Consider the following 23,325-nt stretch of genomic DNA (forward strand, 5'->3'; position numbering starts at 1 on the left):
AGTGGCGCACCTCGCACTTTTTGTCCTAATTAGGAAATATGTGTCCCCACCCGCCACGATGTAGTCGACAACGTCGATAGCAGAGATGGGAATGGTGGACATGGGCATAAATAGACTCTGACTTTCCAGTCGGCGTCAGGCTTCGGAACATCTTGTCTTTATGAGTTTGCTCTAATAATTACTCCTTGAACATCGTCACAGGTTATCATCTACTTTACACCCCGTTGTTCACCTTTCATACCATGCCTTCGACTCGGGACGGCTACCTGTGGACTCCGTCCGGGGAAACAACAGGTCTATCTACAAAAGCAGTGGTAGACTCTACCCCAGAGTCTTTTATCACCAAAACATACGACGTAGTCGTGATTGGAAGCGGCTTCGCCGGCCTCATTGCCGCGCGCAACCTCAGCCGTGACTCCGGCGCTCGAGTTCTCCTCTTGGAAGGCCGAGATCGCATCGGAGGTAGGACATGGACAGCCAACGCGCTAGGAGAGGACTTTGAGATGGGCGGGACATGGGTACACTGGAAAGTCTTTTCAAGTTGTCACCAAGCAAAGGGTGCAGGCTGACTAACTAGAGGACAAACAGGCACCAACCCCACGTCTTTACAGAAATCCATCGATACGGCCTACAATCCAACCTGAAGACGTCTTCAGGTACAGCTGCCGTGGAGAACACACTCTACACACCACAAGACTCGAAGCCTGGGCTGGTCGATACCCTTGCAACCAATACAGCCGTCCAAATCGTCGCGGATGCCTTCTGCTCGATCGATGGTCTCTCTAGCCGCGAGTTGATGCCTTATCCCCACGATCCATTCCGCCTCCCTGCGCTCTGGATGAAGTACGATCATCTCTCCGCCAAAGACCGTCTGGATCAACTCGATGTCAGTCAGCATAACAAGGACCTCTTCGACGCCATGATCAGTTCCTTTGGCGCGGTCCCCGGCAGCGAGTGCGGTTTCACCGAAGTACTGCGCTGGTATGCCCTGGGGGGCCACTCTATGGCCGGGACGTTTGAGCTTGCTGGGATGTACAAGCTCGGTGGAGGCGGGATGACCTCGCTGGCCCGGGCGATTCTGGATGACTACCGCGGGCATGTGGTGTTCAATGCCGTGGTTGAGAAGGTAGAGCAGCAGGGATCGACTGTTGTGGTGTCCACGAAGAATGAACGTCGGTTCGAGGCCAAGTATTGCATCTCAACTATTCCTTTGTAAGTGCTTCCTCGTCAACTCGGATACTTAAGATGCTAACAATATGCCCAAGGAACTGTCTGTCAGACGTAACCTTCTCCCCGCCACTCTCACCGCTCAGAATGGAAGCCATACAGGCCGGCCACATCAATAAGGGAAGCAAGGTTCATTTCCGGCTTGCGAAGCCTGAACCAGGGTGGTTCTCCATGGCGAATGGATACGGGACTTCACCGTGGTGCTTTGCATTCTCAGACCACAACGGCACTACTGACCAAGCAGACTCTGGCAACTTTTGCATCGGGTTTGGCTACGGCGCGCGTCATATCGACCCGAAGGCGTCTACTGAGATGATCACGACTTTTCAAAATAACATCAGACCCGAAGCCGATGTAACAGCTTACCTCACCCATGATTGGACCAACGACAGCCTTGCCAAAGGCACTTGGAGTTGCTGGGGACCTAGTTCAATGAGCAAGTGGCTTAAGGAGCTCCAAAGACCAGAAGGAAGGGTTCACTTCGCGAGCGCCGATTGGGCTGATGGATGGCGAGGGTTCATTGACGGGGCAATTGAGAGGGGGACTACCGTAGGACGAGAGGTTGAGGGGTTGCTTGCGGGAGATAATGTCATTGCTAAGCTGTAGAGCCTATGTTTACTGATTAAGTGTCTTATACTAATCCTCAAGCTGAGCTTTGCCTAGCAATGGTGAACCCACAGACAGCTTTAAATAGCAGCATGCGGGCTTTTGCAGGTTCGAAAGTGACGTCTCCAAGGACCAAGAGCCTTGATGTTTCCCGATAGAGGCATTGACTTTGATATGTATCTTTATTAATAACAGAGGCGATTTTTCTCATCAAGATGAACCCTACTTTGTTGTACATTAACCGGGCCGCAAGCCAACCTTCTTTTTGGGTAGCTGCTAGGCCTCGCTTTCTCATCTTTGTCTATACCCTTTCGTCGAGTCTTCGTCATGTCCAACGATCTATCGGGCTCAGCTCCGAGACTCCACGTTCTACCCATCCAACGCCGTTGCTTGTTTTTCTTTTTTGTTGTGACCGTCTAGGCTCCTTTTCTTCTTCGTTTATTTCTTAATCATGCCGTCGAAGGCGGGAATGAGGGTCTGTGCAAGCCAGAATGAGAAGACCAGCTTGGGTCCAGTCATGAGGAGCTAGAAAGAAAATCGAGTGTCAGCAGGTGGTCGATAGAGGAAGGACTTGAGGGGGAGCTGCTGGATAGTCTTGTCTTACCTTGGGAACCAGACCCTTGAAGAAAGCGGTGGCACCCTCGTTCTTCATCATGTTGGAAATGATTCTGAAACCACTCTCGGGGTTCTCAAAGTTGCGGTTCTGGATACGGGTCTTGATGACGTCGAGGGGAGCGGAGACGAGGAGGGAGGCGGAGGCACCGGCGATGGAGGCGATGAAGTTCTGGAACCACGAGGCCTTGTTGTAGTCCTCGAGCTTGAAAAGGTACTCCTTTGTGAAGGCGGAACCACCGAAGAGCTGTTGATAGGAAAGAAACACAGGTTAGTCACTGCCATAGACATGAAAATGACATGGGAGTGTGCTTACAGCGAAGGAACCAGGAGCGTTACGGGCGGCGGTCCAGCCCCAACCTCTGTACAGGCCGAAGCCCTCGTCGGCGACGATTCTGAAGACACCACGGCCGCGGAAGGCCTCGGGGTTTGTCTGTCTCTTGATCTTGAGGACGTCGAGGGGAAGGAGGACGATCTCTCCGATACCGATCAAACTGTGATAAATTCGCGGCGTCAGAAAGCGATTCTTGTCCCCACAGATTTCTTCGGTCTCCGAGCTTTGCGCCTGGAGGGGAGAATTTCACTCACCTGCCGGCGGTGGAGTGCATGATAGCCTTGCCAGTCTTCTTGCCGAAAGCGCGCTCAAAGTCCTCGCCGTAGTTCTTGGCCAAGAAGTCCCTGGCGATGGGCTGACCGCCATACTTGTATATTCTCTGGAGGACCTTGTAGCCGGCGGCGTATCCCAGACCGGGGAAGAGCGAAACGAACTTGCGGCCCGCTGTCGCGTTGGCGGTGTCCTTGAAGATGACCTTGTTGAGCTGCTCGACGCCGGAGATCTTAAATGCGGAAACGTGTCAGCTTTCCCATGTCGTTGAAGCTTTGCTTGCGGGAGGCAGGAAAGGGAGGGGGGTGGAGCTCGGTCCGGCGTACCTTGGTCTGGTTGCTCATCAAGCGCTTCGCGATGGTGTCGACCTGAGCTTCTTATTAGCTTCTCGTCCCACAGCCCTTTAACTAATCGTAGCTCTTCGCGGGACTCACGGGGTGGAAGACGGCCAATTCAGCGATACCAGCGGAGCCTGAAAAACGTCAGCACGCCGAGCTTTCATGCGCGGGCGCAAGAAAGAGGGAGCATACCGGAGCCCAGGAGTCGCGCGGTGTTCGACTCCTTCTCCCGTCCAGTACCAGCAGTCGGAGACATCTTGATAGGAATCTGCGATAAAGTGCGAAGGGGAAATTATAGAAATCCCAATTGAACAAGAGCAAAAAAGGCGGGTTCCAGAGGTTCGGACTGTCGTCAGGTCGTGGGGGCACGGATATCAGGAGCTCAAAAGAGGAGGGTGATTCAAAGTTTTGGAGTCGACAGCTGGGAAATTTTTACTCAACCACTTTGGACCGAACTCGCAGCTTAACTTTTGCTGACCCTGCAGGGACAGGCCCCCCTGGATCGCCGAGCACCGGGAAGTGGAGCCTAGCACGGCAGGGATTGGTTCGCCGCGCCGAAGCAGCTTCCATCTACCGACCGGTACGCTAGCTCCGACCGTTCTCGACCGATCGGGCTGGATTGCGGCTCGGTCTATAGATATGGATTCACTTGACCGCGACCTATTGAACGTACATTCTCACTCGAAATCATGTCATGCTGTCAGAACAGAACGTCCACTTGGATGAAATAGAGAGTTGCACCCCTATTTCAGCTAAGGAAGATTGTGTATAATGCTGATACGCCGTTCCTAGAAAAAACTGCGCTTCCTTTTGATTTTGGGTATCTATCATCCTTTTGCCCTCCCCAATTTTGAGCCACTCGCCCAATAGCTCATTGCATATGCCAATGATGGTGGCACCTGAGGCGTAGTGTACGGTTCTATGCCTCAATCTAGTAGTCTCTGAAGACTCCCACTAGTTCGTCCAGTCTCATGACATGAGCAAGAAGTTTGCTCTGCAACTCCAGGTACTTGCTGTACTTGTTGTAGTGTTCTGCAGTCATGACCTCTTCCTCCTTGCCCTTTACGTCCCTTCTCTCGACGAATGACAGAATATTGCGTTCTCGGTAGCGATGCACTTCCAGGTTTTGAAGGCATCGAAGCATCGCTTTGTAGTAGTCATCAACCAGCTGCGCCTCGGTCCTTTCAATGTCAAAGAACCAGAAGAACATTGTTCGCGTCGCTGTTCGACTGGCATCTCTGGGAACCTCCTGAACATCAACGAAGCCGGCCATCTGCATGGCAAGCATTTTGCCCTGAACCTCTCCTTTCTTCATGAGAGCGAGAGATGGGAGCATCTTCTCGTCCAACTTGCCCTTCTCTCGCATAATGCGAGTCAAACGCAGTCCATGCCGACCGAATGACTGCTCGATGACGGCATCCACCTCCGTCTGTTTAAAACCCTCGATTAATGGCTTGAAATCGACGGTCCACTGCCCTCGGCCTTGACTGCCACAGTGCCGCAGAAATCCTTGACGGCTTTCAGAGAGTAGTAGCAAATGCTGCCGCATTTGATCGATACGGCTAGCGCCGAATATGGGCCCATCTTCGAATCTGACCTCGCGGGATCCAGAAGCTGTCCGTGGCCCCTCGTCTTCGGAATCGCCCGAATCTGCTGCGCCGTTCATGTTGGGACGAGCAGAAGCCCTCGGAGCCATCGGAGGTTCATAATCAGAGTCGTCGGAATCGTACATAGGCTGGCCTGGCGTGGCTCTAACCTTCTCAGCACTGCGAACGTCAATCTGATCCGCAGAAGCCTTTCCAACTCCATGAGAGACGTCAACGGATTCATCAAGGTTTTCGAGTATTTCCAGACTGGTCACAGTGGCTTGGCGTGAGTTTGAGCCTGGACCGTCTGCGTCGTTATCAGAGTCGATTCTCGGATCCAACTGACAACGGGACACCTGTTGCGTCAACAGCCGTAAAGCCGTGTGGTATACAAGGCCGGTGACTTCTCCAAAAGCATCGGCTGCGTACTGGGCTAGCTTCTGGTTTCGCAGCTCAACGAGACACTTCTCGGTGTTGACCCTGAGAACAATGTGCGACTAAACTTTGTGATTAGCCAGGGAAGAGGAAAAGAGTTTTTCGTGCAGATGAAGACTCACATCGATCTCAGGTACATCCTCATCCCAGTCTGCGGATTCTCTTGCTCCTTTGCCATTGGCAAGCTTCCTCCGCTTGGTCGAAAACATGTTACCTCGTCCGACTTGTCGCTTCAACTTTTTGCTCTCGTCGCGTGCCTCTCGGAGTCTCTTTGAAACTTCTGTTTGCATGAGTTCTTTGTTCCGTGCTGTCGCTCGCTCGCCAGGGGCCGTTTTGGTGACCTCCTCTTCGATTTCGCGGTAAACGTCTTCAGGGTTTCTGAACGTCTTGGGCCCAACCTGGTCAACAATTTCCGCCACAATTAGCCGATTCAAGACAGCGTGGAGCTCCTGAGCCGCATGCGACGGCCCATGCCCGTTGACCTTTGCCTTAGAGCCGTTGCCATTGACATGGCCATTCGTCGCATGGTCGCCATTGAGACCTGTCCCGTTCCTCCCCTCGAAAGCCTGTAAGAGATCCGACACCCGAGCGTGGCCGAGCTGCATAATAGTTTGTACAATCTCCTGTTCCGCGGGGCCGAATTCGGTGCCAACCATCTCGATTATTTTTCCAGCGCGGATAATATTGTAGCATCCATCGGGATTCGCTTCATACGTGCCGATCTTGTTATTGGAGTCGGACTCGTGGTAAATGAGGCTTTGCTGAACGAGGAGGGCTAGGCCATGGCGCAGCTGCCGCGGAGTAAGACCAGTGGTTTGGATAAGTTGAGCAATGGTAGATCTGCCCTTGCTGAATAGCACAGCTAGAATTCGCTGGAAGAAGAGCATTTGTTAGCATGACCTGTTGAGGCTACATAATGTGTAGAGGCTGCGATTATATTGCGCCGTGTGAGACATGGAGATAGTGTTTAATACTTACTGCAGGTAGCTCGCCGCATATATCGTTGACGAGGTGAGCGCATAGCTCAGCGCCATGCTTGGTCTGGTGGAGGAGTTAGAGGGATTATGACTTCAGCTTGATCAGCGCGATGCGAAACCTACCACCAACATGGCGAAACTTGGATTCAGGAATCAATTGACTCTAGAGATCCTCTCAATATCCCTAGAGCTGCCACACAAGCTACCGAGAAGTCATTGAGATAATACAGTGCCGTGTGCTGGGTATTGAACAAAGCACTTGGCCACGAATGATTTTGTCGTATTGAGGGTCGCGGTCTTCAAGTGGTGGAGGGACTGAAATAAAAGTATGGGAACTTTTTTTCTGAGCGGCGGGCCACCTAAGGCGGGGTGGGGGACAAAGTCGATGGAAAGCGCCGAGTCACCGACAGAGTCATGGAGGCTGAAGCTCCAGGTGGATGGAAGGCGTGACTAGAACCTCTGAGGTGCAGTACCAAAAACTTAGGTAAGAATGGATCTGCGATGCTCGAATGGGGCCCGAAATTGAGACGTTAATTGAGTCTTGGGATGGCGGGTGCTTACCATGGCATGTGGCTTGTGGCTTGACACCAGCCTCACCACCTAATGTCGGAAACCTGGGATTCACGGATTCTGCGACTCATCACTTTGATTACCTAAGGCAAGCTACGGGCGATGGAGGAAGCAGAGTGGAGTGTTCGGCCCCTGTGCCAGGTAATCAGACGGGCTTTCATTGGAGGTTCGGGGATAAGGCAGTTTTTTATCACGTGACGCTACGAGTGACCCGTAGCTAACCTCGTTCGATGGATCGAAAATTGGTCGGGATGTGAACGAGGCACTTTCTTGTTGAAGCTCCGACGAATTGAGCGTCACGAAACTGGATCTGCCAATTGTCGGCAACCGCATCATCGCAATGATCTCTAGACCGTCCCTCACGAGGGCTGCGCAGCAGACCCTCCGCAACTCGAGCTGTGCTCGCACAATCTCGGGTCGCCGGTTCGCCAGCGCTGCTGCTGGCTCCGGCGCCTTTGAGACCGCCGACGTTGGTGGTGTCAAGGTTGCCGCCAGAGACTCTCAGGGCCCTACGACCAAGTTGGCTATCGTGGCGAAGGCCGGTACGAGATACCAGCCTCTTCCCGGTTTGGCCGCTGGCCTCGAGTCTTTCGCCTTCAAGGTACGATGCGACCTGTTCCCAACCCTTGGAATGTTTTCTACGTAGACATTGCGCTGACACGATTTTCAACGAGTAGAACACGACAAAACGCTCTGGTCTGCGTATCGTTCGCGAGTCTGAACTCCTCGGCAGCCAATTGACCGCATACCACACCCGCGAAGCCCTCGTTCTCGAGGCCAGCTTTTTCCGCGATGACCTTCCCTACTTCACGGAACTCCTCGCCGAGGTCGTCTCCCAGACCAAGTACACCAGTGAGACTCGCAAATACATGTGAGATTGTGGCATGGTTGGTTGACCGTTTATCTAGCCCACGAGTTCCACGAGGAGGTCCAGCCTGTTCTCCGCTTGAAGCAGTCTGGCACCAGCGCTGCCGCTCTTGCCCTTGACTCCGCCCACTCCGTTGCTTTCCACTCCGGCCTCGGCTCTCCCTCCAACCTGACGCCCTCGATCCCTATCCAGCCCTACCTCAGCGAGTACGCCGTTTCCGACTTCGCCCAGGCCGCCTTCGCCAAGTCTAACATCGCCCTTGTCGCCGATGGTGCCTCCGCCGCGAACGTCAGCAAGTGGGCTGAGCAGTTCTTCAAGTCGGTTCCCTCTGCCTCCTCCGGCAAGCTGGCCCTGAACACCGCCGCCACCAAGTACTTCGGTGGTGAGCAGCGTACCTACAGCCCCTCTGGAAACGCCTATGTTATTGCTTTCCCCGGTGCCACGACTGGCCAGGCTTCTCCTGAGCTGGCCGTACTTGCGGCTCTGCTGGGCGGCAAGTCCAACATCAAGTGGTCCACTGGCTTCAGCTTGATCAACAAGGCTGTTGGTGTTGTTCCGGGCTTGTCCACCTCAACCGTCAACCTGTCCTACTCTGACGCTGGCCTCCTGACCATCCAGCTCGCTGGCTCAGCCTCTGCTGTCCGTGGTGCTGCCCAAGAGACCGCTAAGGCTCTGAAGAGCATCGCCGAGGGTACCGTCAGCAAGGAGGACCTGACCAAGGCTATTGCCAAGGCCAAGTTCGATGCCCTTGAGGCTTCCGAGAAGCGCAGCGGTAGCATCCTCCTTGCTGGATCCAGCCTCGTCCACAGCGGCAAGGCCGTTGACGCCACTGAGGCTATCAAGTCTATCGAGTCTGTTACGGCTGAGAAGCTCAAGGCGGTAAGTCAACTGAGATTTCTAACACATTTTCACGAACAAGGCGCTGACCATCATATTACAGGCGACGAAGACGATCCTGGAGGGTAAGGCCAGTGTTGCGGCAGTGGGTGACCTGTTCGCTCTGCCGTACGCTGAGGAGCTTGGCCTCCGGGTATAAATGGGGATTTAGCCCTGTCTTATAGCGGCCGAATGAACCGTGTATCAACAGTCAAGCATTTGCGGTAGAATGGGGAAATGTATCCTTTGTGAACATATGTAGTAGAATTTTCTTGTGTCTGCCTAGCTTGCCTAATTCCCGCGTATGAAATTGTTTTGTTCATATACTGGCCCGTGTTGTGCTTAGGATCACACGCTATTGTTGTCTCCTCTAATGAACAGCCTGTAGAGATATCGGTGTCTCTCAACGTTTCTCATGTGGAGGGTAGAGGGACCGCTCACAGGAACATAGAAGGGGCCGAAGATATTCTCCAGAAGCGCGATGTCTAATCCGCGGGGTAGATGACGAAAATGTGTCTCTACAAACGCACGAGTCTGTTGGTTGACACGGTAGTACCTGCCTTCCCCCTTCTCATGTGGTCTGACAGTTGGCTTCTCCGCGGCTGACCTCTAGAGATTGATATGACATAGGTAAGAAGGAGGCTCTGTATGTACCCTGCAACGAGTGCACATTGCCACATAGTACTACTTAGGATGGCGCATAGTGTTTCTCCGTTCATGAAGGTTACAACAACCACCGGTCCATCAGGGGTCTTGGGGTACCGGAGCAACAACGAAGGCTACATGGACACAGCTCATTGGTGTTGGGGCCTGACCAAAAGCTTATTGGCTGTGGGTGCATTCGCCAAAAAGACTTCCATGTCCACCCAGGTAGACTGGTAAGACTGCGCAACTTCAAGAGCGTATTGCCCAAGGAAGATGGACCTGCGGCTGGTATACCACCGTAGCTTGGAAGAGGTCGATACTCCGTGGAAGCAGTTAAAGATCACAATGGCAAGTTTGGCCAAGCATATAGCCAATGGGAGAAAAGAATGAGGCAACAAGGTGCAATAATTAACTACACCAAATCTTGACAGAGAGTTGCTCGAAACACTGCATGGACATGGTGGTGAGGGGACAACACAGAGCACGGCCCCTCGGTGAGGTAAGGTAAGGTATCATTGGGCGACAAGGTACCTGTTTTGGGTACCTCATGTTAAGGCAGAGCAGCCAGACAACCAGACGGTCCATCCATACCTAAGGTACCCTACCTTACCTACGTGCTTTCCAGAGCAGCTCAGGTGAGAAGTTGGGGGCTGCAGCAATGGAACAAGAATGAGGTAATTGTGCGAGTGCGAACCCCCAAAGTTGGAAGAGCAACCTCAGACCTTAGCTCAGGAGTGTATCTGCAGTATAGGACGACATGAGGCAGCCTAAGGAGATGTCTCGTGCCTTTAATAAACCGCGCTGATGGTGGTGGATTGGTTCGAGGGGCTTAAAACGATCCAGGGGCCACTCATCTCTAGCCATCCCCCGGGAGCACTATCCGTACCCGCACCACCACCCACACCACGCCTTTTTCCCTCGCTAGCCCCCGTCCAAAGTGCAAGGCGCAGGGTACGAAGTACACCACACCAGAGGGCAGGGCCCACGGGCGAAGGAAGGTACCCCAAGTTAAGCATCTCCCAATCCCACACAACGCCCAGCACCCGGACAGGTCCAGTACGCAGTAGGGGACTGCTGGTGCCAGTTGCTGCTGAACACTGGTGGAGGGAAAACAAAGCCTCACCTCACCTCACCTCAACCTCCACACCCAATCCCAACTCCCTCCACGTCCTCGCCCTTTTTTATGCCCACGATCGACGCCGGTCTCTTGTGCCTGCTTCTCCCCCCTCTCAACCCTCCTCTCGGAGTTGCCCAATTGCGACGCAAATTGAGCAGTTCCTTCTCGACAAGGACTATATCTGGGGGAGACTTTCGTTTCTCTCCCCTTTTTGCCGGGCCTATTCAGCCCTCTTCGCAGACCCTCTCGACCAGGTGAGACACTTAGCCATCATCCTCCTTCCCAATCTTCGCATCGTCCTTCAGCCCTACACCTTGGACATAGCAACACCACCTTCTCTCTTTCTTCCTTTGCGCTGCCTTTTCCCACTGCATCGCACCTCCCCTTGTTCCCTCTTCGCTGCTTTGATCGTCGTCGCCAACCACACGTCAAGCTGCGACTTGAAGCTATCTGTCCTTCACACTGCTTCTCTCCCCCGCCGTTGACCCTAGGAAGCTAATCGTGGCCGATATTGTCGTTACTGCAGGTGAATCTGCTCAGAACTGTCGGGCCCGCTGCGGCCTCACTGTCTGAACATCTCGACAATCAAGGGTCAACGACGACTGCTCGATTCTCGAACCCAACGAACCGATATATCCTCCGATTCCCGTCGCAAGGTGCGTAGTACCACTGATTCACAGACTCTTTACCTCGCACTCAGCGGAGTGACCTCCGATCATCAGCGTACCGTCTGAAGTCGATTTGTTTCTTCATTTTCGATTGCGTCTCGAAATTCCGACCCGAACCACTCTGCTCTGATGCACAAAAATAATAACCAAAGCGTTGGCTGACTTCTTCCTCGTAGGGGACTGGAGGTTATTGGTAGCCAAGGTGGCACTGCTGTCGAAAGAACCCTACCTGTACTACCTCGACAGCCCACGGCTGCAAGATGGTCGCCCCTAAGAAACCTCAGAGCGAGATCAACAACGGAAACAAGTCCAACAATATGTCCTACAATAAGAGGGATTCGGCCATGGGTGGTAAGGCTGACGGCAAGGGCCAAAACGGCATGCCTTTTTCTTAAACCTGGCCACTGCGAAAACATAATGCTAATTGTACTACAGGCGCTCGATCTGGGTTCAGAACCGATACCGCTATCTCCAACAATAGACCCGGCACCGAGCGAACCCTCCAGCCATGGGTCCCCGACTCCAACGATGGCATCGATGGCAGCTTGGAGAAGCCATCTGGCAGTGGAGGAGCTTGGGACCAATTCGCCGAAAATGAGCGGCTCTTCGGCCTCAAGACCGACTACGATGAGAACATCTACACAACCACCATTGACAAAAGTCACCCACAGTACCGTGATCGCATGGCTGCTGCCGAGCGCAAGGCTCGCGAGATCGAGCGAAGCTTGGCCACCACGGCGCACGTTGCGGAGGAGCGTGTCATGGATTATGTCACTGGCGGTGGTGACGACAAGGGTGGGGATGAGGAAGACAAGTAAGGCTCTCTGTTTGATGTCTTCATCTTGAAGCAGCCAAAGCTAACACCCATTTTCAGATACAGCGGAGTCCGCCGTCAGGACTTCCCTCCTCTGTCGAGCCGCGAAAACAAGTACACGCCTCCTGCCAAGCGAGCACCCGCTTCGAATGCGACTGTCGTTGGCGCCCCGATTGACCCCGCGATCATCTCGTCGCAACTGAGAGCCCCCGCAAAGAAGCAGACCACAGTGAAGCCCGAAGATGCCAAGCTTTTAAGCCAGCTCGTCAACAAGGGCAGTGTTACCCAAGGTACCGAGGCGGCGAAAGCCGCTGATCCCAAGCCTGCTGCCCCCGCTACGAAGACTGCCCCGAAGCAGGAGCCGACTAAGCCGGCCGAGACGAAGCCTGCAGAGACGAAGCAGACCGTCGCCGCAAAGCCCGGCGACGCCAAGGCTGCTGAGAAGTCGGCTACTCAAGCTCGTCCCTCTGCAACTGCAAGCCGAACGATCTCTCCTCAGGTCAAAGAAGGCGCCCCCGGAGCTCCGAGTGCTACTGCCACCGTCGAAGAAGACGTCTTGAAGTCGTTCAGAACGTTTGCCAGTCAGCAGCGGCAGAATGCTGAAAAAGTTCGGAGCAGCAAGGCCAAGGCCGACAAGGAAGTCAAGTTGACTGAACTGAAGAAATTCGCCGATACCTTCAAGCTGTCAACTCCAGTTCCTACTGACCTGATTTCCATTATCGCCAAGGACCCCGATAAACAGAAGGAAATCCAGGCAAAGGCTCTCCAGAACGCGGAAGATGTTGCTCGTACCAAGACGACACCTACTCTCAAGGGCAAGGACGCTTCATCAAAGGAGGGTGCAACAAAGCCACCTGCTGATGCCCCGGCTGCTCAAGCCGCCGTTGATACAAGGAATGCTACTCGTCCGGCGCCAGCTAATACTATTTCTCCCTCCAATGTGCCCAACCGTCATCCCAACGCTCGCCAGTCTTACGCCAGCCCCCAGTACCACGCCCAAACGTACAGGAACGAAAGATCTGGCCAACACATGGCGCAACAGAACCGTCAGCCCTTGGCCCAGCGCCTGCGCCACGTGGAGCAGCAGAAGATGTCGGCGCCTCCCAACCAGCACCCTGGTGGCCCTGACATGCGGATGCCGCCAACCGGCCCTGCGAACAACACTGAGGCTTTCCGGCGTGCAGGCGGTGTCCCGAATCACCTTGGCGGGAAGTTAAACCCCAACAGCCACGAGTTCAGACCGAACCCCTTTGCGACGTCCTTCAACCCGAACGGACACCCCAGCGCGGGTTCCAGTCCTCGCTCTGCTGCTGCCAACAACGCCCCAGAGACAGCATCGACCCCGGCGTCAGCTGGACAGTTGATTCGTCGGAAGACGAAGGCAGTTGATGTGAAGAAGTGTTACATCCTGGCACACGTCAAGACATTCACGCCACCCCAGGGTCGGAACTGGGACGACAACGACGGTCTGAGACCCTCATACGACACCCCGCCTACCTGGAGACAGCCTTCGGACAACGAGAAGTCGGATTCCACGATGAATATGACTTCCAAGGAGTTCTTGGAGCGGCAATCATTCGCTGTGTCGTCAATTGCCACACCGAACCACACTCACGTTGTGCCCAGCGTGGCTCACCAGCATCAACTTCCCTTTCATCTGCAGCAACCTGCGCACGGTATGGGCCCGCGTCAGTCACCACACATGCCACCCATGCCTATACAGAACCAACATGGACATGTACCCCATACACCATACCAGAATATGGATGACCACCGGATGATGCATTCCAACTCGGCCCAGTCCTTCGCTTCGCCGCGTATGGCACAGGTCCCCATCACTTACAACACGCCAGCCATGACCTCGGCGGGTCAGGTGCCCTACAACCAGCCTATGATGCAGCCCTACGGTGGACCGGCTACACCTCAGATGGGTGGTTACCGGAACTTCTCCCAAAATCATCAATACGTGCCGCAGCAGCCTGGTGGTCCCATGGGAGCACCTATGATGCCTCAATTCATCAACCCCCAGGGCATGGTGCCGGCACCCGGCCAAATGCCAATGTATGCTGGCAACCACCAGTTCATGCCTCCAAATGGCGCGCCGCCTCAGCCGATTCCGGGAGCCAACGGCTATCCCAGTCCGGGACGCCCGTCAGCGCCGATGATGGTTCATCAAGGCTCGCAGCAGGGTCAACCAGTGTATGGCATGAGCCCCAATGTGCAGTACCAGCAGCCTGCGTACACTCCGCAGCAACCCGGCGGTCAGGGTAAGATGGTACCCGGCGGTCGCTACCAATAAACTGCTAACACGTCGGCTTAGTTGGCAATGTGCGTGGGTACAATAGTCCCGGACCTCAACACTTTGGAACGAGTCCCTCTCAGATGCATCAATACGGTGCACAGCACCGCAGTGGAAGCAACAACTATGGAGGCAAACCGTACAACAACCATGGGCAGCACCAGGGTCCTCAACAGGTTCCCTCAGCACCTGCGAACGGTCCTGGACACGCTCCTGGAGCTACCGAAGAAGCCAAATGAGAGCTCGACGAAACCACCGAGGCATACCGATAACGCCATGGAAAATTATTCCAACACATCTCAGTATCTAGGCCCCTTTAGCGTTGATGAATAACCACTTGATCCGCGAAGCTTGGGATGGATGCTGCCAACTTGGATGTGCCAGCAAATACATAAAGCAGTCCATGGAAACCTCTGGAGCGGCTGTCGAGGAGATATCTCCGAGGGGGCTAGCATTCGGGGGAAATCAGTCACCGAGCTGGAGGGCAGGGTCGGACTTGCTGTATGTAGCGTTTGCTGAACTGGAAAGTCACGTATAGGTCAGCTTGTGGTTGGAGAAGACAGTCCCAAGGGTTCAGATGACGCATGCCTGAATGAGCGGGACTGTCATGCTTCACAAGCGGATCACGGCAGAGGGTCAAGGGGGATGTGAGGACGTCAGTCATGATCCAAACGCATATGTGAAGGCCGGGTGTGTCGCGGTAGCTAGGTAGAGCTAGTGACGAGAAAGAAAAGCATAGGAGTTGAACAGTGTAGGCCAAAAAGCCATCTATCAATAGGTGGCTCCAAATGACAAAACATTACTTCAAAAGGTCAAAGTGAATTGCACCTGATTGGACAAGGTGAGTTCTGGAGGTTTCTCTGGCAGTCAATCATGCCAGTCCTTGCAGCGAGTGTTGTGTAATGCTTTTGGATCAAGGACGAACAAAGCAGAGATGCACGAGTGGCCATGAGAAAAGGGAGAAGAAGACCAGAAAACCCTAGTGTTGTTGAAATATCTCGGGGACGGCATATTCGGCACCATGACACAACTACCTCAGTAGGTAAGAAGAGCGGTTGTGGAATTGGAACATGATTGTGCGAGGTCGGGATGAAACCTTGATCATGGGTAACAGGGCTAGTAGTTCACGGTTATTCCCAGATTTTGAAAGACTATTATTTCTGGACAGTACGGGGAAAATGGAGAATGAATGACGTGAGAAGGGTCTAGTCATACTTGCATGGGCTATTTTATTGATGATGGGGGGATTTGAATGTAGTTGTGAGGTTGAGGGTGGATAATTAAAGAGTTTGAGGTATCATCGTGGGGAGATTTTTTAGAAAGGGTGACAACCTACGGCGCCTCTTGATGCAGTGCAGGATCCATTGTTAGAACTTAGCATGCGTAAGGTAGGTATGCATTTTCGACTGGCGGCGGCTGTATGAGGATGAGGTACCTAAGGTACCTCAGGGAATGGCAGGAAACATTCCATTCTCATTCGTGGCGGTTGTAGGATGCATGCCATTTGACGGCGCATGTCGCATGTTTCAAGAACCCCCTGCTTTCTTCTTTTATCCCCTCCTTACCCGATCGAGCATGGGGGGTTTGGACGTTTGAAAAGTTTCCTCTACTTTTTCTGCTTCTTTCTCCAAGTCTGCCAAGTCACGTCACAGTCGGTTCCCGGGAATGGCTGAGGAGGCGCTGAGGGCGGGGGAGGCACGGGGAGGCACACCGCGCATCACCGAACACTGGCTGGAATGAAGCCGTGTGGACCTGGGCGGCCTGGGCCTTTCTTTACTGCGTAGGGATCGACGACTTTGCTTTCCTTGGGTGGTTTTTGCGCTCCACAGATATCACCGGACAGGACACCGGTGAAGGTGAGGTTACGACTGGGACTGGGGCACTTTTGCGCGGTCCTTCAATGTGAAGGACCGTAAGAATTACCTAGCTGCGTTGATTATCTCGGGCTCAAGTTGCCGAAAGATGTATTGTTCCTATTCTCTCATGGCTCAGCTTGGGATGTATCTTGTCTTGTAGTGTTTGTCTTTGAGCTGGAAGGCAAGGCAAGCTAGCAAGGCGGTAGCCCGCCTACCTAGGTATATGATTGTAAACGGACAGCGCCAATCAGTGAACCGGGCACTGAAGCGACAGTCAGGCACGCAGGCTGGTTGATTGGACGCAGTCTGAATGGCTTCCCCCAAGTTCAAGTACCTTATGCTGGCATGGTAAGGTAGTATGATGGTAGGTACTTTGCGAACATGGAAGCAGCTCAGAGGCACAGCGGCTCAGCCAAGGTTCGATTTGCGGCCCTTGCGCTTCACATCTTTACCGCGCAGCTACAGCTACCGCTGTGGCCTGCCATTCGCGCATCCGTCCCTGGGCCAATGACATGCCTGGATCAGGACTTTGTCTCTTTTTGGACGGTCCAGGGTCTGTTCATCCCACCTTTTCTGGACCACGTCCCACACACCTCTCTCACCCTCTCTCTCTCTCTCTCTCTCTCTCTCTCTCCAAAGTCTTGGCCACTTCATCCGCGCATTAGAGACAAGACAAACGCGCTTCTTGTCGCCCAAGAGTGGCCCCGCGGTGAGAAGGAGGGTCAACTTACACGTACACTTCGCCGACTAACCCGCATCGCACCGAGAACATGCGATGAGGTGCGGTGTGACCCGGTACCCTACCCTTGCCATGCCTCGATCTGTTCGGCCAAATGGGAGGGAGTGACTCTGAAGTTGTAACGCTTTCCGCGAGACCAGACCGGGGGGTTCGTGAGGGACCCGCAAGGCGGCAGCAGGCGGGTTGAGCAAGGGTGCAAGGGGCACAGGACAGGAATCCAGCTGCTGCTCCTTTGGGGCGCGCAACTCGGGGATTTCTTCTTTATCGAGTTTTCTTCTTCAGGACTGAGCCGTTGTTGGACAGGAAGGAAGGGGACGGACGGAGGAGCCGAGAGTTGCGCCAGGACCTTGGGTCGTTGCGAGGAAGAATCCAGAGGGAGAGGAAAAGGGAGGATATCAACCACACGCCGTCCATGCTGGACCTACACTACGTTGAAGGGATATCTCAAGGGTTCCCCTTTGGTTTCTGCTTTCTACTAGTATCCGAGTTGCAGGTTGACATATCCATCACTTCCTAAGTAGCTATACTCGTTGGCTGGAGGCATCCAACATGGGCATCCGAGGTATCTCAATGTAGACTTGCTGGATGACGATGAAGAAAAGAAGGGTGCATGCGCCCAGGGCAGGGGTTGAGTTGCGGCGCGAGAGAGGCACACCCCGCGACCGCTAGCCAGGCCGCATGGCTACCTCACTTTCATGGATCAGAACCCAGGTTCTGGACTGCAACTGGACGAGAAGTCGGAGAGAGAGAGAGAGCAGGCCTTTCGACCCTGGCAAGCCTTGGAAGCGAAGCGGCTCTCCCCCTCTTGTTCGCACCCTTTCCTTTGCCAAGATACTGATGCGCCGGCTGAGTGGTGTGGTTTGTTCGACAATAAAGAGCCCGTGACGGCCTCCCGCCTTTCTTCAGCCCTCTTATTTCATCTTCACCTGACTTCATTCGTAGCAGCTCGATCCGAGTTCTTGGGAACCTTCTTTTTTCCCCTTTCTCACGCCTATCTCTACAAATTTCTCTTTTCTGTTGCTCAACCTCGTCCAGTGTTGTTGCGTCATCCACGCTCTTGACTGCTACAAGACTCAGCCCAACTTGGCCTACTTTCGTCCCCATTTACACGTGGAGAACTTTGTAGCCTCACTGCCGTTCCTTCCTTTCCTGCCACTTTTAAATCTTCAACGGTTACGTATTCGCCGGTATTATTCAACTCCCGACCAGCCTCATTGTTTGGACGTTTGAACACATTCCTTCGACCGCCTTTCTCCATTGTAAAAGTCACCCAACTTTTTTTTCCTTCTCCTTCCTCGAGCCGGCTCGACTCTCAAGACCACATTCAGATAAAGACAAGTGAAGACACCCCGTCTCACTCACCTTGATTTGACCGACTCACCTCACCTACATTCACCTGCAACAATTCTTCAACCATCCCGACCTAAGAAATCAACAGACCAACACACATTTCAAGACGAGGAGCAATTACACTCTTTGACCCTACAGAAAATTCCATCTATCCTTCCAGTCAACACACCCAAGCTTTTTTCAACAACATCTGGAAGCGAAGCTCACCTAAAGAAGGCCTTCTCATCCTCTCAAAACCACCCTCATCCTAGATCAGATTCTTCCAACACCAGACGACACCATGAAGTCCACCTTCGTCTCCACGATCGTGCTGCTTGCCGGCCAAGCCGCGGCTCACATGGCCATCACCTACCCGCCGCCTCTGCGATCCAAGGAGAACCCCTTCTCCGGCCAGAACATCGACTACAGCATCACCAGCCCTCTGAGTGCTTCTGGCAGCGACTTCCCCTGCAAGGGCACCTTGAACCTCCTCGGAACCGCCGCGGCCTCTCCCGTCGCCACTTGGCAGGCCGGTCAGCAGTACAACATGACCATCGCCGGCGGTGCCAACCACAATGGCGGTAGTTGCCAGGCTTCCCTCTCCTTCGACAGCGGCAAGACCTTCACCGTCATCCACAGCTACATCGGTAACTGCCCTGTCGCGGGCACCTCGTCTCTCACCTTCACCTTGCCTGCCGACACACCCTCTGCCAAGGACGCCCTGTTCGCCTGGACCTGGTTCAACAATGTCGGCAACCGAGAATTGTATGTCCATCCTGACCTTCTGATTCTCGCCATGAGCCATACTAATTTTCCTTCCATAGCTACATGAACTGCGCGGTCATCACCACCACCACCGGCGGAGGCGGCAGCGCTTCCACTCCCTTCGCCAGCCGTCCTCAGATCTTCAAGGCCAACATCGCCAACGGTTGCAGCACTGTCGAGGGATCCGACGTTCTGTTCCCCAACCCCGGCCCTCCTGGAGACGTCACCAACGCCGGCACCAAGACCGCTGCCCCTGTCGGCACCTGTGACGTCGCAGTCGGCGGTGGCAGCTCTGGAGGTGGTAGCAGCAGCTCTCCCAGCAGCTCTGCCAACGCCGTTGCCCCTGCCCCGTCCGCTCCGGCCGCTTCTCAAGTCTCTCAGCCGAGCTCCCAGTCGACTACTCGCGCTGCTGGAGGCGCCTCCTCATCTGCTGGACTGTGAGTGAATCTCGCCCATGTCACTGTAATTGTACTGACTCCCACTAGCCCTGGCGGCGTCTTCCTCACTGTCCCAGCCTCTAGCAACTCTGCCGTTGCCTCTGCCCGGCCGACCACACTCGCGACCGTCAGCATTCCGGCTTCACCCAGCGAAGAGTGCACCGAAGGATCTGCGGCACCCACCGCCATGCCTGCTCCCACTTCGGCAGTCGTTCCCTCAGCCGCCCCCTCGGCTGCCCCCTCTGCCGCTCCATCCGCAGCTCCCTCGCCTGGCGCCGGATCTGGTGATGCAACTGACGGCTCCATGACTCCCGGCAAGGCCTGCACCCCCGAGGGCCAGTGGAACTGCGTCTCCGGCACTCATTTCCAGCGTTGTGCCTCTGGACAGTGGTCGGTGCTCATGAGTATGGCTCCTGGCACCAAATGCCAGTCTGGCACAACCGAGGTCCTGGTCTGGCAGAAGAAGAGAGCCCACGGTCGCCGCTCCCTCCGCGCTAGACACCACATCTAAGCCTCGCGGGCCTCTTGTGTAACAACTTTTCTGCCCTTCGGAATGTATTGTCGAAAGGTTCACGACATTTTTATGAGACTTGGACGAGATACGGGGACACGCATCCATAGACATGGGGAACAACCTCTGGCTTTCTGAGATTTTGGCGTTTTGAGGATAGCATGGATCTTCCAGGACTGGCTCTTGGCTCGCATAAGGAAAAGGCTGGCAGGTTAGTACGCCAGACAGGCTTGATAGTAAATCACCACGATCGTTGTAAAACATGGCTCTCTTGTGTAACCTGTCGACAATGTCGTGCCAGGTGATGTGTACATACCCTGGGGCGACTGCAGGTGTTGATGTCAAAAAAGCGCCTGTGACTGGCTTGTCATCTGATGAGGTTGAACGTATGACACCTGCCGGCCCGTCAAGGACTGGTAAGACAGCGCCAGCTGGCAGCCGACAGCCACTTCAGGCAGCATACGCAGTTGTGGCTGGAGCTTTGAACCTCGAGCCTTCAACCCCAGGTGAAAGACATTGAACGATTCTCATTCCACGCTACCACATTAATTCTGCATTGGAGCGATAAATTCTTACCGTTGCAGAATTATTGGATCATACGCGACTATCTACTGTCGATCTGGCTGGTGGGCCGCTCCTTACGTACCGGGTCTCATCCCTGCGAAGACCCAGGCCGGTTCATTTGAGGCAAGGAGGCAGTTCACATTGAGGTGGCTTGGCAGGGTGGTGACGAAGTGAAGGTCTCAACGCTATGCTTCGCAGCAGCTTCTAAGCATATCATATAAATCTGAAGATGGCGATACCGTCAGGTCGTACGGCCTTCAAGAAGAAGGATGGTATCTTGACCTTGACGCCGGATCAGCAGTCCGTCATCTGGACTCCAGCACCTGGGAATGGCCCGCCTACGGTCTCCCTGGTCATTGCCAATATCTCAAGTGAGCTTCCGTCACACGAGACAGTACTATGCATGACTGACGTGGGTCACAGATTTGCAACAGACACCAGACAGCGCAGCAAAGGTTATGCTCAAGATCTTTGAGAAGCCTCCAGATGCAACAGAACAAGTGCCCTACCTCTTCCACTTCACATCACCAGAAGCCAGGTCCGAGGCCAACGCCATCAAGGACCTTCTCTCGCGGCTGTTGGCCGATATCCGCTCCGGCGATCCCAACGTCCCCAAACCCTCCGGCAACTCAACGCCGAACGCGGCCAACGGCGCAAATGGTGCCAGCGGTGGTGGCGGCGGCGCTGGCGGCGGCTCGTCCATGGCGTTCGCCAGCTCCGCCAACACGAAGCCCAACAGCGCTCGCTGGTTCGATGACGCCCAGCTCAAGGGTGACATTGAGCTGCAGCAGTCCCTTATGAAGAAGGACCGCACTCTACACCAGACCTACATGGACGCGCGCGCGACCAAGCCCGAGTCGATATCTGACGCGGCCTTCAACGCACAGTTCTGGTCAACGCGTACAAACTTGCTGCGTGCCCACGCCATCGAGGTGAACCAGCAAAAGGGCGCGTACAACGTCCTCCCCGCGATAAAGCCGCGGCTGGAGAACGACGTGCTCAAGCTCGACATCACCGTCGAGATGGTCCAGCTCATCATGGCGCAGCACCCGCTCGTCAAGCGGCTCTATGACGAAAACGTGCCCAAGGTCCCCGAGAGCGAGTTCTGGTCCCGCTTCTTCCTCAGCAAGCTCTTCCGCACGCTGAAGGGAGACAGGATCACGGACGAGAGAAAGGAGGGTATCAAACGCGACGCGCTGTTTGACGCCCACGATGCCAGCGAGAACACGACAATGTTCCAGCGCAAGAGCATGGCGCAGAGCGTGCCGCACATCATTGACGTCCACGGCAACGAGGAGAACCAGGGCGGCTTCCGGAGCGGGAACCAAAAGGACGTCGAGATGCGGCCGCGCAAGAACGTGCCCATTGTAAATACCCTCAACAGTCTCAGCGAGCGCATGCTGGCCAACGTGGCCCCCTCGGACCGCGATACCGGCGCCGAGGCCGAAGAAGACTCGACGTGGGCGGAGATTGCCCTCCGCGACCTGCGCGGCGACGCAAAGGAGAACAAAATCATACTCAACATCAAGGAGCAGAACCGTTTCTTTGCGAAAAAAGACGAGGCCAAATCCGCAAACGCCCTCGCTTTCGCCAAGCAGAACCCCTCGGACGTCCTCTTTGACATCCAGACCGACCTCGAGACCATTGAGACGGACGGCGCGGGCGGCCTCAACCTCCGCGCGGGCATCGGCATTGTCGACGACAGCGACAGCGACGACGGAGGATCGCGGCGCCCGCCCCACGTCGGATCCCGCGCCGCACGCAAAGCCGCGGGCGACGACATCATGAAGGGCATCCGGCAGCGCCGCGCACAAAAGTACGGCGACACGGCGGCGGACGAGTCCCGCCCCATGGGCTTACCCGTCGAGGTCGCGGAGCGGTGCCAGCTGACGCACGCCACGACGGTGGAATTCCTGCACCAGTTCTGGAACGCGTTCCTGTCTGGCGACCCTGACCGCGCCAACGAGCTGCAGTACCTCGTCGAGTCCCTCAAGCGCTCGGCCGAGCGCATCCACGCCGTCGCCGACGAGGCGGAGAAGACGCGTGACGACATCATCCGGGCCAAGAAGAAGGAGATTATGGATCACTACAAGGCGACGGGGAAGAAGATTCGCGGGTGGCGGCCTGAGCATGAGAAGGGCGGGAGGAAGGCCGTGTTGGCGATTATGCAGCCCACGCTCGAGGCGCTGAAGAGGGCGCAGGGGGATTATCAGCGGGCTCTTGCTGCTGAGGGGGTTCAGCTTTCCACCGAGGCCTGAAGGTTACATTTGGCTTGAGATGAGTTGAGATGGCAAGGGACATGCTAGGGGACTACGTTCTTGGCTTGTGGCGGAGAATCAGGGTCAGGTTGTATAAGATATATCAAAATGCGAAATCATCAGGAGCTTTATTCAGGAATAAGCAAACCACATTAAGCCATATACGCTTCCTCTCAAATGTTCAGTATGTTTGTAGATCTTATCCTGTCATGCTTCCTATTGTCTCGTAAATCACCAAGAAAGGGCAACTCAAATACTTCTTTTTCCAAAATTCCATCTCATGAGGATAGTAATTCATAGCCCATCTCTCGCTAATCCCTTCTTTTTTACTCAGCAAGTCTTTGGGATGCTACCTAACTACCTGATCGTAGATGGCGTGTGTCCTCTCAATGATAATACAGAATCCACCACTCACTTCCTTTCCCCCCATTTCTATAGTCCACAATGGGGATGTCCTCAAAGGAATCTCTTTTCCCACCACGCAACAAAAAATCGTACAAATTCGCCTTAAAACCCACCCCTGTCCCCATCCATTTCTCTGATGATGGTTCCAAGTCAAGGGTGGGGGGTTTGCTTTCAGCGAAGCCAGAATGGACATTACAAAGAAGATGAAGAGAGAATAAC

The 23,325-nt window shown here is 54.6% G+C and overlaps 7 protein-coding genes across 7 annotated transcripts; 5 read left to right on the plus strand and 2 right to left on the minus strand.

Moving 5' to 3' along the window:
* Window positions 1–242: 242 nt before the first annotated feature.
* Window positions 243–1,833, plus strand: HER10_EVM0005998 (lysyl oxidase-like protein 2/3/4; the record flags this gene model as incomplete). Its single annotated transcript, XM_035475596.1, has 3 exons — window positions 243–530; window positions 578–1,212; window positions 1,266–1,833. 3 exons carry the CDS (start codon window positions 243–245, stop codon window positions 1,831–1,833), a joined length of 1,491 nt encoding a protein of 496 aa, XP_035329410.1.
* A 197-nt stretch (window positions 1,834–2,030) lies between these two features.
* HER10_EVM0002937 (uncharacterized protein) lies at window positions 2,031–3,799 on the minus strand. Its single transcript, XM_035472628.1, has 7 exons — window positions 3,580–3,799; window positions 3,484–3,521; window positions 3,376–3,417; window positions 3,034–3,281; window positions 2,762–2,939; window positions 2,438–2,692; window positions 2,031–2,358 (listed from the first exon to the last, which is right to left on the minus strand). The coding sequence occupies exons 1-7, from the start codon at window positions 3,641–3,643 to the stop codon at window positions 2,272–2,274; spliced, it is 912 nt and encodes a 303-aa protein (XP_035329033.1). The 5' UTR covers window positions 3,644–3,799; the 3' UTR covers window positions 2,031–2,271.
* A 386-nt stretch (window positions 3,800–4,185) lies between these two features.
* Window positions 4,186–6,797, minus strand: HER10_EVM0011148 (RNA polymerase III subunit RPC82). The gene is made up of 4 exons (XM_035480586.1): window positions 6,509–6,797; window positions 6,387–6,449; window positions 5,531–6,280; window positions 4,186–5,470 (listed from the first exon to the last, which is right to left on the minus strand). Exons 1-4 carry the CDS (start codon window positions 6,515–6,517, stop codon window positions 4,319–4,321), a joined length of 1,974 nt encoding a protein of 657 aa, XP_035330062.1. The 5' UTR covers window positions 6,518–6,797; the 3' UTR covers window positions 4,186–4,318.
* A 417-nt stretch (window positions 6,798–7,214) lies between these two features.
* Window positions 7,215–9,430, plus strand: HER10_EVM0008968 (peptidase M16 inactive domain-containing protein). Its single transcript, XM_035478473.1, has 4 exons — window positions 7,215–7,556; window positions 7,633–7,807; window positions 7,864–8,702; window positions 8,764–9,430. Exons 1-4 carry the CDS (start codon window positions 7,296–7,298, stop codon window positions 8,857–8,859), a joined length of 1,371 nt encoding a protein of 456 aa, XP_035329789.1. The 5' UTR covers window positions 7,215–7,295; the 3' UTR covers window positions 8,860–9,430.
* Window positions 9,431–10,261: 831 nt separating this feature from the next.
* HER10_EVM0005569 (LsmAD domain-containing protein) lies at window positions 10,262–15,000 on the plus strand. Its single transcript, XM_035475179.1, has 4 exons — window positions 10,262–11,507; window positions 11,565–11,943; window positions 12,004–14,210; window positions 14,264–15,000. The coding sequence occupies exons 1-4, from the start codon at window positions 11,390–11,392 to the stop codon at window positions 14,479–14,481; spliced, it is 2,922 nt and encodes a 973-aa protein (XP_035329364.1). The 5' UTR covers window positions 10,262–11,389; the 3' UTR covers window positions 14,482–15,000.
* A 1,701-nt stretch (window positions 15,001–16,701) lies between these two features.
* Window positions 16,702–20,239, plus strand: HER10_EVM0003154 (extracellular protein). Its single transcript, XM_035472839.1, has 3 exons — window positions 16,702–18,931; window positions 18,991–19,368; window positions 19,417–20,239. Exons 1-3 carry the CDS (start codon window positions 18,468–18,470, stop codon window positions 19,877–19,879), a joined length of 1,305 nt encoding a protein of 434 aa, XP_035329054.1. The 5' UTR covers window positions 16,702–18,467; the 3' UTR covers window positions 19,880–20,239.
* Window positions 20,240–20,375: 136 nt separating this feature from the next.
* HER10_EVM0008726 (TFIIH p62 subunit domain-containing protein) lies at window positions 20,376–22,827 on the plus strand. The gene is made up of 2 exons (XM_035478236.1): window positions 20,376–20,814; window positions 20,867–22,827. The coding sequence occupies exons 1-2, from the start codon at window positions 20,673–20,675 to the stop codon at window positions 22,699–22,701; spliced, it is 1,977 nt and encodes a 658-aa protein (XP_035329769.1). The 5' UTR covers window positions 20,376–20,672; the 3' UTR covers window positions 22,702–22,827.
* The last annotated feature ends 498 nt before the right edge of the window (window positions 22,828–23,325 follow it).

The sequence above is a fragment of the Colletotrichum scovillei genome (assembly GCF_011075155.1).
Source record: "Colletotrichum scovillei strain TJNH1 chromosome Unknown Contig00009, whole genome shotgun sequence".
Taxonomy (NCBI): Eukaryota; Fungi; Ascomycota; class Sordariomycetes; order Glomerellales; family Glomerellaceae; genus Colletotrichum; species Colletotrichum scovillei.

Coding starts and splice junctions, on each gene's coding strand:
- HER10_EVM0003154 (XM_035472839.1), top strand. CDS start 18,468: ATGAAGTCCACCTTCGTCTCCACGATCGTGCTGCTTGCCGGCCAAGCC. Junction 18,932..18,990: donor AATGTCGGCAACCGAGAATT/GTATGTCCATCC, acceptor TTCCTTCCATAG/CTACATGAACTGCGCGGTCA. Junction 19,369..19,416: donor GCCTCCTCATCTGCTGGACT/GTGAGTGAATCT, acceptor GACTCCCACTAG/CCCTGGCGGCGTCTTCCTCA.
- HER10_EVM0002937 (XM_035472628.1), bottom strand. CDS start 3,643: ATGTCTCCGACTGCTGGTACTGGACGGGAGAAGGAGTCGAACACCGCG. Junction 3,522..3,579: donor CGCGCGACTCCTGGGCTCCG/GTATGCTCCCTC, acceptor GACGTTTTTCAG/GCTCCGCTGGTATCGCTGAA. Junction 3,282..3,375: donor TGATGAGCAACCAGACCAAG/GTACGCCGGACC, acceptor TCCGCATTTAAG/ATCTCCGGCGTCGAGCAGCT.
- HER10_EVM0005569 (XM_035475179.1), top strand. CDS start 11,390: ATGGTCGCCCCTAAGAAACCTCAGAGCGAGATCAACAACGGAAACAAG. Junction 11,508..11,564: donor TGACGGCAAGGGCCAAAACG/GCATGCCTTTTT, acceptor ATTGTACTACAG/GCGCTCGATCTGGGTTCAGA. Junction 11,944..12,003: donor GGTGGGGATGAGGAAGACAA/GTAAGGCTCTCT, acceptor ACCCATTTTCAG/ATACAGCGGAGTCCGCCGTC.
- HER10_EVM0008968 (XM_035478473.1), top strand. CDS start 7,296: ATGATCTCTAGACCGTCCCTCACGAGGGCTGCGCAGCAGACCCTCCGC. Junction 7,557..7,632: donor TCGAGTCTTTCGCCTTCAAG/GTACGATGCGAC, acceptor TTCAACGAGTAG/AACACGACAAAACGCTCTGG. Junction 7,808..7,863: donor CTCCCAGACCAAGTACACCA/GTGAGACTCGCA, acceptor CCGTTTATCTAG/CCCACGAGTTCCACGAGGAG.
- HER10_EVM0011148 (XM_035480586.1), bottom strand. Junction 6,281..6,386: donor TATGCGGCGAGCTACCTGCA/GTAAGTATTAAA, acceptor CTCTTCTTCCAG/CGAATTCTAGCTGTGCTATT. Junction 5,471..5,530: donor AGGATGTACCTGAGATCGAT/GTGAGTCTTCAT, acceptor CACAAAGTTTAG/TCGCACATTGTTCTCAGGGT.
- HER10_EVM0008726 (XM_035478236.1), top strand. CDS start 20,673: ATGGCGATACCGTCAGGTCGTACGGCCTTCAAGAAGAAGGATGGTATC. Junction 20,815..20,866: donor GGTCATTGCCAATATCTCAA/GTGAGCTTCCGT, acceptor CGTGGGTCACAG/ATTTGCAACAGACACCAGAC.